Source organism: Engystomops pustulosus, chromosome 7 (assembly GCF_040894005.1).
Source record: "Engystomops pustulosus chromosome 7, aEngPut4.maternal, whole genome shotgun sequence".
NCBI classification, from domain to species: Eukaryota; Metazoa; Chordata; class Amphibia; order Anura; family Leptodactylidae; genus Engystomops; species Engystomops pustulosus.
Window position 1 is genome coordinate 76,994,324 of NC_092417.1, and position 11,411 is coordinate 77,005,734.

The 11,411-nt window shown below is 43.7% G+C and overlaps 2 protein-coding genes across 4 annotated transcripts; one reads left to right on the top strand and one right to left on the bottom strand.

The window, feature by feature from the left end:
- Positions 1–134: 134 nt before the first annotated feature.
- On the bottom strand, positions 135–3,347 carry CIAPIN1 (cytokine induced apoptosis inhibitor 1). Of its 3 annotated transcripts, none has more exons than XM_072116908.1 (9): positions 3,204–3,347; positions 2,414–2,577; positions 2,186–2,338; positions 2,015–2,091; positions 1,696–1,855; positions 1,516–1,589; positions 1,151–1,272; positions 983–1,064; positions 135–308 (listed from the first exon to the last, which is right to left on the bottom strand). In XM_072116908.1, the coding sequence occupies exons 2-9, from the start codon at positions 2,574–2,576 to the stop codon at positions 198–200; spliced, it is 942 nt and encodes a 313-aa protein (XP_071973009.1). In that variant the 5' UTR covers position 2,577; positions 3,204–3,347; the 3' UTR covers positions 135–197. The 3 variants fall into 3 exon arrangements, with proteins under 3 accessions (XP_071973009.1, XP_071973008.1, XP_071973010.1); XM_072116907.1 differs by lacking the exon at positions 3,204–3,347 and adding an exon at positions 3,092–3,193; XM_072116909.1 differs by lacking the exon at positions 3,204–3,347 and adding an exon at positions 3,166–3,188.
- COQ9 (coenzyme Q9) lies at positions 3,285–11,284 on the top strand. The gene is made up of 9 exons (XM_072116910.1): positions 3,285–3,416; positions 4,405–4,546; positions 4,626–4,761; positions 4,826–4,968; positions 5,207–5,291; positions 10,582–10,686; positions 10,781–10,936; positions 11,016–11,069; positions 11,200–11,284. Exons 1-9 carry the CDS (start codon positions 3,302–3,304, stop codon positions 11,233–11,235), a joined length of 972 nt encoding a protein of 323 aa, XP_071973011.1. The 5' UTR covers positions 3,285–3,301; the 3' UTR covers positions 11,236–11,284.
- The last annotated feature ends 127 nt before the right edge of the window (positions 11,285–11,411 follow it).

Consider the following 11,411-nt stretch of genomic DNA (forward strand, 5'->3'; position numbering starts at 1 on the left):
ATAATGCAGAGTTCAACACCTACTGGTTCCACTAGGCAGAGAGCAGATCTTGCCATTGGATGAAGCAGCCATTGTTGCCGTAGAGAGCTCTTCACAGTGTTGTGAACGTCGAACCAAATAAAAATTACAAAACATTAACAGCAGCACATACATATTTTATTGCAAATTCTATAAAGATGGGTGCTCAGATGCCTTCACTAGGAGTCCTGAAGTTGGCCTGGGTTAAGCAGAACCTTCTCTCCTGGTTTGAATGCTGGCATTCCAAGATACGGGCAGCTGGCACAGCGGAATGCATCTCCCAGGTAGCACTAAAAGACAGAGTAGTGACACCATTCCTTAGCTTCACTTCTCCATTTTGTCATCTTTCTACATGACTAGAGTTACTCTCATCTGGGCATTGACATTTAATTGAATTCATATGCCATATATTTTACACATACACATTTCTTCAATTGGATTTTATTATTTTTTAAGATAATTTCTATAATAGTAGCCATGTTGTTCCTTAGAATTGAGACAGCTGTCCTTGGATATGACCACCGCTGCTGGAGTGATTGCACAAAGAAACCAATGGTTTTTGCATATGAAACCAATAGTTTTTGCATGTCCTGCAGCCGTCTTTTAGTAATGATCCCTGAATCCAAGTTGTTCAGGCAGGGTTTAATAGCACATGCCTGGCCTACGATGCCAGGGTGTGAGGGAGGTTGTATCCAAGAGATATATCTTCTTTCTAAGGGGCAATATGGCTACATTTATGTGAAATTAACTTCACACAGGTAATTTTTTAAATAACATCCTATTGAAGAAATGTGTGTATATGGCAGATCAATAAATTTAAATGTGAATACCCATTTGAGTGTTCTGTAAGTACAACCAGTGACAGGAGATAATCCTGTCACTTCTTCCCAGCTACCATACCTCCATTATCCAGCCTCATATACTATGATTAACAAGTGTTGCTCTGCCAGGACTTAATACTCACATTACCACAAGCTGAACTGGCAGGTTTGGGAGCATTACTCTTGCTCTTTTCTTCTTCCAATTCCTCTGCTAATCCACATGTGCTGTGGGAGATAAAAATAATCTATAAAATCTCATACGCAGGACAAGATTGAAAAACCTATAATTCCCTAGCACACACAACCCTCACCAGTTTTTGCAGGCTTTACGCTTCTTTTCACTTCCTTCCCCACAGCCACTAGCTCTCAGAGAAGAAGGAAGAGGCTTCTTTAGGTCATCTTGGTCCAACAGATCATCTGAGTCTAAGAGATCCTGACAAGTCACATATTAAAAGCCTTACTTTACTGACAGCAGATGCCTCTCAAGTCCTTTAAAAGAATCCAATCACATAGGTCAGTCCTGACCTTTATCACCCCAACCATATTTCCCAAATTTTTACTTATTTTTATAAACCATACCCATGCCCTGTGATTTGTGATCATGCTGTGAAGTTACCCCCCCTAGACATCAATAAACTGTTCTACCCTATAAATGACACTGGGGAAGACAACTCACCACATCTTCATCATTCATGTCGTTGGCCGATAGGGTCCAGAGTTTCACGGCAGCTGGATCAGCAGATGGCTTCACTGGAACACATAAACTCCTTGTTATTAAAGGATGTGAAATGATTACTACCACCTAAACACATCTAAGATTCCCCAACACTCATTTCACAGTCCCCTCAGTCTGTACCTGTCACTGGACGTCTAGAGAGTGACAGCTGCCTTGAAGAACCCACTTCATAGTTTGGTTTTCTGGCTGCTATTGTAACAGAGGATACGTCACTAATGGGGGATGCTAAGCGCTCCTTGATCTTGTCTATCTGCTGTGTGGACAATGACTCCTCAAGAATCTACAAAGCAAAGAGAACAGTTATGAGGGTGAAAGTTTATGAACATACCAAACCAAGCTCTCCTTCATGTAGCACACATGCCTGCAGCCATAAGCAACACTTTGGGTCACCAGGACCTGAACCTTTTTACCTATTGAAGGTGCAATACACAGCACTCACCTGGGTTACTTCTGTTAATCCAGACAATGTGAGAGCAGAGGACAGCTGTTTCGGGGTCCGAAGCGGAGAGACACCAGCTAAAGGCAAGCAAGATACATTAGCATAATATCAGACACGAGCCCTAGACATGGTTTCATTCTGACCCCTCCTGCACAGATCTTCCCTACTTACCTTCTCGAGGGTCAACGGGTTCCTGGATTAGTACGGTTCCACCAGGCTTCAAGATTCGTGCAGATTCTGCTAAAACATCTGAGCTGTGAACAGCAGAACTTCCAGGGACCAGACCAAGCAGGACTGTGTCAAAGCTGGAGTCAACGTGTGCAGCTGGATGAAAAGAAACATTTGTCAGGGCAAGAAGAGTGACAACTACATCAGCCCAACCTTACCTTAACAACTTACATGAGATTAACCGCTCCAAGTTCTCTACATTGACCTTCCCCCCTGAGGCTACCAATGCCTGCACTTCAGGCACAAACCTCTGTAGAGCATCCTGAGCGCAGCTGCCATCCCAGGTTATGAGCACGTTACGGGATTGTGATAAGCGGTCCTTCAGAGCAGCCATCCTGCAAAGGAAAACAAGAAATCATGGAAGAAGCCAAGAACCACCAGACAATAATATGTTCCAAAAAGGCACCAAACTTCTCAATTATATGACATCACAGCCTACTACATCCACACTTCTCTATGACATCATAGTCCTTATATACCCTACAATTTTTCATTATTACATCACAGTTCATTATTCTCACCAGATTTCTCCATTATGGCGACACAAAATATTACAGCCACCAAACTTGTAAATTATAAAACATCAGAGACTATTACAGAAACATCACAGCCTTTATATCCACCAGGCCCCTCCATTACATGACATCACAGTCCCCTGTATCCACCAGGCCTCTCCATTACATGACATCACAGTCCCCTGTATCCACCAGGCCTCTCCGTTACGTGACATCACAGTCCCCTGTATCCATCATGCCTCTCCATTATGTGACATCACAGTCCCCTATATCCACCAGGCCTCTCCGTTACGTGACATCACAGTCCCCTGTATCTACCATGACATCACAGTACCATGTATGCACAATGCCTCTCCATTGCACAGTCTGTAATATATTTCTATGCCCTATGATATAACTCGGTATTACGTCTAGCATTGATATTTGGAGCCCGAGCCTCTAGTTACCCGCTTTCTCTCTTTTACTGGAGCTTTTCTCTTCCACTCTCAAGCGCAGCTTTCCCGGAAGTGACGTCACCGCAGTGCGCACGCCCTGGGCCTGGCAGATGAGTCTTAGCCTGTTGCCGCTGCCAGCTTGTGAAATGGCGGCAGTCGCGCTGAGGTCGCTATCAGTTGCGGGCGGGCGCAGGTTTCTATTGCTGTGCGGGCGGCGGCAGGCCGGTGAGGAGGGGGTGTGATGTGTGCGGCTCAGTAGGCAGGGAAAGAGAGGGAGGTGACGGTACCGGGCAAGGTGACATGAAGGGCAGGGCCTGGAAGTAGCAGACACCTGATGACATTCCCTCTAACCACTAGAACAGGTTCCTCAGACTCTTCCGTTACACCAAAAACGGGCCGGTAGCAATATAGTGTTAGCTAAAACATCTCTATAATCACTCTTAAGACTTGCCCAAACACTGTAGTCACCCACAAGACGCACCTCTCAACTTCTCAGTTACCCCTGAAGTACCCCTACCCTCGTGTCACTCAAGGACGTGAAAACACTTTATTTTTCTCCCCCGAAATGTGGACCATCATCTGTATGACAAAGCCTGAAAATGTGACCCCTCCCCTCCACCCTCCACCCTCCCTTTTATCCTGCTTTCATCTCGGGGAGTGTGGCACAGTCCAAAACTTCAGTTACGCCTTGGTGCATGAACCATAGCTCTTCTGTTACCTCAGGGACCATGACCCCAAATTCTTCTGTAACCTAATCTTCAGTTACCCCTGGGAGCATGACCCTCTATTCTTCTGTTACCTCAGGGAGCACGAGCCCCCACAATTCTTCAGTTACCCCTGGGAGCAGAATGCAGATCACAGATGTGTAAAAACCTAAATCTCCTAACTCTGTAGTTACACCTTCTGATGCTACTTCCTCAATTGGAACATGGACTCAAAACGTCACATTAATACTAGGGAACCTGACCCTGAACTCTTTAGTCACCAATGTAAACTGTGTAAATGTGGGGTTACCAGGAACAATCCTACTGAACCTACATCATGAGCTGTGACCTCAAAGCATGAGTTCTCCCTTTATAATGTTAGGCAGAGGCTGTGTCCTAACTCTCCTTATGTTGTAGTTCTCTATGTCTTAAGATCATGGAAGAGAGTGCAAGTACCACCCCTAAATCTGGTCTCCCCAACCTCATTGTAGCCTATTCTTAATTTTCAGCCCGGATACAGCCATTGTGGTACTCAGCTCGTACGTTGTGGGTGACTTCGGCTGTGAGATCTGGAGATCAGAAAACCCCTCCACCATTTCCAGATGTCTCCCATTCAGACTCAGCTAGAGAGCAGAGCACTTCACCCCCAAGGTAGGAAGGGTTCTAGTAGTGTCAGCATGTTCGGTGGTAGGCTTCTACGGTTCTGGTTTGATCTTAGTTTTTTCTGCAGGTACACAGACCAGGGAGGAGAGGAGTCGGAGGGTTATGAGAGTGAAGAGCAGCTCCAGGAGCGTATCCTCTCTGCTGCCCTGACATTTGTGCCGGAGTATGGTTGGAGCTCTGAGGCCATTGCAGAGGGGGCTAAGGTAATTCATGGGTCGGTGCCTAGGCTAGCGGAAGCATCATGTGACCTCCCCTCTGTCTCCACAGTCCCTGGATCTGTCTGCAGCTGCCGCAGGAATGTTTGAGAATGGTGGCAGTGAGCTGGTCCTGCACTTTGTGGCCCTTTGTAATAGGAACTTCACTGAACTGCTGGAGCAAGAGCACAAACTGGTCCAACTTGGCAGCGCTGAGTGAGTACAGGGACGGTGCTGGATATTTTGTAAAAGGTAAAGGATTTAATGTCACATATATTGTACAGGGCAAAGGTTATAATGTACACAACACATGACATATAAACCTCAATTACATGTTGAGTGCAGGAAGGAATGTGCACATAACTTATACAGGAAAAGGAAACTTTTAATGTTATGTACCAAAGGCAGAATGTAATGTGTATGTAGCATTAAGGCCAACTTCATTTTATGGCAGGAAGAAACCGACGGCCCAGTTTCTGAGGGATGCAGTGGAGGCTCGACTGAGAATGTACATCCCATACGTTGGACAATGGCCACAGGTAGACTCAGCATCATTATGACTGTACTTTCACGAATGAGAATCTTAATCACCACCTATATAATATAACTGGTACATTGTGTGTGGAAGGTGTATTTGTGTCTGTTTTTCTGAACTCTTCACTTTGGTCCCTAGGGGGTCTAACTTCTAAAGCACCTTAATTGTTTTGTTAGGATCCTAAAGGGTAAAGTGTAACCTTGTTGTTCCTTGGAAACAGATAGTTGTCCTTGTTTAAGATGACTAACATACCAGGGATTCAACATTCATTGCCACAGATGGACAAAACTACTCCAGGTCCAGCCTGGTGTTCTTTTGGGAAAATACTTGTGAACGTTCACCAGTGTATGTTCACAGGCGCAGGGGAGTAATGCCACATACTGGCCCTCTCTGATGGTGGCTGCATTTCCCTTCAAACCCACATGGAGTAAAGGGGGTGTAGTCTCCAGAATATTTGCAATTTCTTGCAGCGTGCAAGACATTGTGCTTATTTCACTGTTTCCACGCTGGCATAGAAGCACTGATAAATTTGCTTCTCTGTGCAATCACTGCAGCAGCAGTGGTTGTATCCAAGACAGCTGTCTGTATCTGAGGGTCCATATGACTAAATTTATCGGATATTACATTTTTATAAAAACATTCAGCTGAAGAACAAATACATATTTACACATGGGAGATTTAATTTAAAACGCTATAGACCAGGGGTCCACAAACTTTTTACATAGGGGGCCGTTCACTGTCCCTCTCAGACCGTTGGAGGGCCGGACTAAAGTTTAAAAATAAATAGCGTACATGTGACCAAATCTGTAATGCACTGGGCCCCCCTCAATTAATGCTGCCCCTCCACCATTAATTATTTCATTTCCTCCCGTCCCCCCACTATTATTATTTCACATGCTGCCCCTCCACCATTAATTATTTCACATGCTGCCCCTCCACCATTAATTATTTCATATGCTGCCCCGCCACCATTAATTATTTCATATGCTGCCCCTCCACCATTAATTATTTCATTTCCTCCCGTCCCCCCACTATTATTATTTCACATGCTGCCCCTCCACCATTAATTATTTCATATGCTGCCCCTCCACCATTAATTATTTCATATGCTGCCCCGCCACCATTAATTATTTCATATGCTGCCCCGCCACCATTAATTAATTATGGGGGCATTATACAAAATGATTAATGGTGGAGGGGCATCAGGAAATAATTATTTTTTTTTATATCAGGGCCCCCTGGCCACCACAATCTATTTGCTGTTGGTTAATAAAAATACCCAAACCTATACTCGCCTCTGGCAGCGGCTTCCGCGTCTTCTTTCTTCTGGCTGCTGCCAGACAGGAAGGGGTGCGCGGCCGCGTGATCAAGCGGCTGCGCATCCAGGTTCAAGGAGCGATGTGCACCGGGGGTTGTCTTCCGGCCACATCGCTCCACCTGCAGTAATAGTGCTCGAGTGGCCGCATTGAGCACTATAACAGTGAAGGGCAGGAGCTTCCTGTCCGGACGGAGGCCCCTGCACGATTGCCGCAACCTGCCGGGGGCCTCAACAGGAGACGCTGGCGCACCAAGCCTTGGATGCGGCGGGGGCCGGATAAAAACGGTCCAAGGGCCGCAGTTTGGGGACCACTGCTATTGGATGCAGTCAATAAGGTTAGTGGTTAAACTTTTTACTGCAGTGACTCTATCTGCTTAAAATGTCCATGTACCCTGGTGAAGCATCCAGATGCCTAACCTTTCCTTGTCAGGCTGTGCATACAATTCCGTAGTGTCCCTTCCCTATGTTTTTCTGTCACCAGGTAATTCTCATCTGTGCTGAATTACCTTAATCCTCTTTAACCGGTTCGCGACTGCCCCCCGTGTATTCACGGCGGCGGTCGCGTTCCGATGCATGGAGAGGGCTCGCGGGCCGAGCCCTCTCCATTGCCGGTAAGTCTCTGCTGCATATTGCAGCAAAGGCTTACCGGTAACAAAGCTGCCGGCGGCTTCATTCGCCGCCATCTTTCCGAGGATCGCCGCTCCCCGTGACGTCATCGGGGAGCGGCGATCCGTTGCCATGGTAGCTTCGGGTCTCACGAAGACCCGAAGCTACTTCGGGTTAACCCATTCATTACAATGTGCTATCAGCACATTGTAATGTATGAGGAGTAAAATCCCCATATACTGCCATACTGTAGTATGGCAGTATATGGTAGGATCGATCAGACAACCTAGGGTTAGAGTACCCTAGGGAGTCTGTAAAATAGTAAAAATTAAAATTTTAAAAAAGTTAAAAAAAAAAAAATTATAATAAAAAAACCTAAAAATTCAAATCACCCCCCTTTCCCTAGAACTGATATAAATAAACAGTTAAAATCATAAACACATTAGGTATCGCCGCGTCCGAAAATGCCTGATCTATCAAAATATAATAACGGTTTTTCACTGCGTTTAACCCCGTAACGGAAAATAGCGCCCAAAGTCAAAACTGGCACTTTTTTGCCATTTAAAAAAAATTTAACAATTCTATAAAAAGTGATCAAAAGGTCGTACAGTCCTAAAAATCATATCATTGAAAACATCATCAAAAGTCGCAAAAGATGACACCACCCTCAACTCCATACACCAAAGTATGAAAAAGTTATAAGCACAAGAAGACGGCAAAATAAAAAAAAAATTTTGTTCGAGGTTTTAATTTTTGTAAATGTATGAAAACATTATAAAACCTATACAAATTTGGTATCCCTGTAATCGTACTGACCCAAAGAATAAATTAGATGCGTCATTTGTGGCGTGAAGTGAAAGCCCTAATATCCAAGCCCACAAGAATACGACACAAATGCGTTTTTTCACCATTTTCACTGCCTTTGGAATTTTTTTCCCGCTTCCCAGTACATGGCATGGTATATTTAATACCATCACTATGAAGTGCAATTTGTTATGCAAAAAACGAGCCGTCACATAGCTTTTTACATGTAAAAATAAAAAAGTTATAGATTTTTGAAGGTGGGGAGTGAAAAATGGAAATGAAAAAACGGGAAAGGGCCCGGTCCTTAACCGGTTAAACTATTCAGTCCCTTTACCCATTATGGTGCATCTTGTATTCCATTGGAGACTCTGTGCTCCAACTATTCCACAGAATGACTCCTTTCTATATCTTTTCTTGCTTCCCTCTCGAGTCTAACACTGCAGAGACTGGTTCCTTGGAGCAGTTTTTTTTTAATGTACATCTTTCCTCTGTCTCTTATGATCAGAAGTGGATAGTCCTAAATATTCTGATGGGACATGTTATTCTTCATGTTTCTTTTCTTTCTGATGCACCCTGGTATCTGCATCCCAAAGATGGCTTTTCCAATGAGGGTTAATTATTCCCTCAGGCCACTACATTTACCATCATGACTGTTGTAGTCACAGTCCTCTGGACTTGGTATTATGAAATCCCTACCCCTCTGGATAAATCAAAAAGCTTAGGCCTCCTGATCCGGTGGGGCGATCCTTCTGCCACTTGCTGTACCCCCTTCATGTGGAGCTGGTGTAAAGGGGATAATGATCATAATGCTTGGCATTGCGATTATTTCAGGACTTCGATGCCAGTTTTCTGGCTTAGAAGCCCTTATATCTCCCCTTGTGTTCATTATATTATTTCACAGGAGCTCCAACTCTTTCTCAAGTGGCTTTATTAGATGTGGGGCTTGGTCTTGGTTGCCTACATCATTGTCAGGCTTTTCTCTAAGGGCGCAATTACACAAACGTATGTCTCGCCTGGCACTATGGAGAGGTGGAGTGTTGACCTCTCCACCGAGATAGGACATGTCCCATCTTTTGCCGTGTACGGAGCGGTACTGTGCCGCACGTGTGCTGCTTTATGTGCCCATTGCCGGCCTATGGGGGACATATATATGGCCCCCAAGGGGTTTCTCAGTCATCTTTACTGCTGTGGTTTCTGATGGGCTCGACCACTGATACAGTGCTCCAGGGCCTACATTAGACATCCTCCTTTGACTATACTAACTCGCCCTAATATCTTCCAAGGTCATTTGGAAAGCATATTTTTTTCATAATTGTTTATTAACAAAGTAAACAGATAATGAATTCCTGTATAATTGGCATGATGTAAGGTATAGGCAGAGCAGTGACAATATAAAATCTGTTATTATATGAACAATGAAAGATTGAACATGGTTTAAGAAGAGTGAAGTCAGATAAATAAGGAGCATATAATATTGCGACATGTGATTTCAAATATAACAGGTTGGAAGTAATCACGAGAAGAGAGAGAATTGTAAGAAAAGAAGGGGGGGGGTGGAGGGGTGGAAATGAGGTAAATGGAGTCAGATGGGCATTTCCAAGGCATGCAGAAAGGCAGAGATCTACCATTCTGAGCCATTATTGCCCAAAACCTGTGTTCTACAGTATTGTTATGAATAAAGTTGTGGTAACTGCACTTTACTGCCTAGTGTGCTGGTTCTGTGTGGAAAGGTTCTCCAACCTGATTTTACAACCCAGAAAACCAGACTTTACTTAGATAATGAAGCATAACTTTTTGGACTTCAGCAAACCCTAAATAATGTGCAAGATTGCAACAGCACATGACATGCTCAAAAGTTTACATACCCCTGCAGAATTTTGGCGTTCTTGGTATTTTTCAGAGAATATGAATGATAATACAAAAACACTTTTTCCACCTATGGTTAAGCCATTTGTAAAACTATTGTGTTTAATATTTTCAAATCATAACGATGACCAAAAACACCCAAATGACCCTGAGAAGGGTCATGAAAGCCAAAATTCTGCAGGGGTATGTAAGCTTTTGAGCACAGCTGTACCTGCCCAGGGACCTTTCCAATTCCCAGAGAAACCCTTAGTACTCATCTACTTCCGATTTCTTTATCTCCGATATCCTGGAGTAGGATGTATCTGTTTTGTCTGTTATGCTAAGAGGGCAAAGCCACCATGTAATTCTCCACCATCCATTCAACTTTTAAATTGATAAATCAGAATGCAGCACAGTAAGAAATACCTCGATTCTCCTCAAAGAAATGATGTGCCCTCAAAAAGTATAAATGTAACTTAGTGAGAAGTTCACTGCCGTATTCATTTTTGCAATTAAAATTTTTTTTAGGTCACTTATCCTGTAGCCTGTGGACTAGTGATGGAATTTGTTTAATTTTACACTTTAAAGCATGTGAAAACTTTGGTAAAAATGAATATTTGTAAACAGTAAAAACATTTACAGAGAGCAGTAATTTTTCTAAGCTGCAGATATCTAGAGACCATTTTGTTATTGGTAATTCTTGTAATTTTTTTAAATCCAGGCAATGGGAATTCTTCTGTTGCCGCACAATATACCCTCAAGCCTGAAGCTCCTGACTGACATGGTGGATGACATCTGGCACTATGCAAATGACCAGTCTACAGATGTGAGTGCTCTTTGTGAAGACCTAACACTGTTGATGGTATTTGGAGAATGTCTGAGCAGCCCTGTTTATCACCCTTTCCATGGTATGTCTGTAGGTAAGCTGGTACACACGCAGGGCAGTGCTGGCTGGGATTTATAACACCACAGAACTAGTCATGATGCAGGACAAGTCACCAGATTATGAAGATACCTGGACCTTTCTGCACAGCCGGATCTCTGAGGCTATGACGATGGGAGATTCTGTAAAACAGGTACAAACATGACTAGTGGCCACAAAACTTTTGAAAATATGTGCCCTTACGCAGCATTTCCTTTTTTTTTTTTTAATAGGTGGCTGCCACCGGAGAAGCAGTGATCCAGGGGTTGATGGGAGCTGCAGTCACTGTAAGTATCATAAGATTAGGATGTTACAGCATTCTCTGGATTATAGATGTGACACTCAATTGCAAGATTGGGGTGTGTTGTGATAAGTGAGGACATGTCAATGAGTAGAACTCTTTTCCTCTTTTTCCAGTTAAAGAACTTAACAGGCCTGAACCAGCGTCGGTGAAGCATTGCCTCTACACTATAAATCATGTATTAAACGTATGTACACAACAGCCGCGTTTAGTGCTTATGTAGGGTGGAGAACAACAAATTACTGGGGCTGATCTCCAGATTTTTATATATATAAAATTATTATTTGACAAAAATATCAGTGCACAGCAGGAAGAAGGAAATTACCAC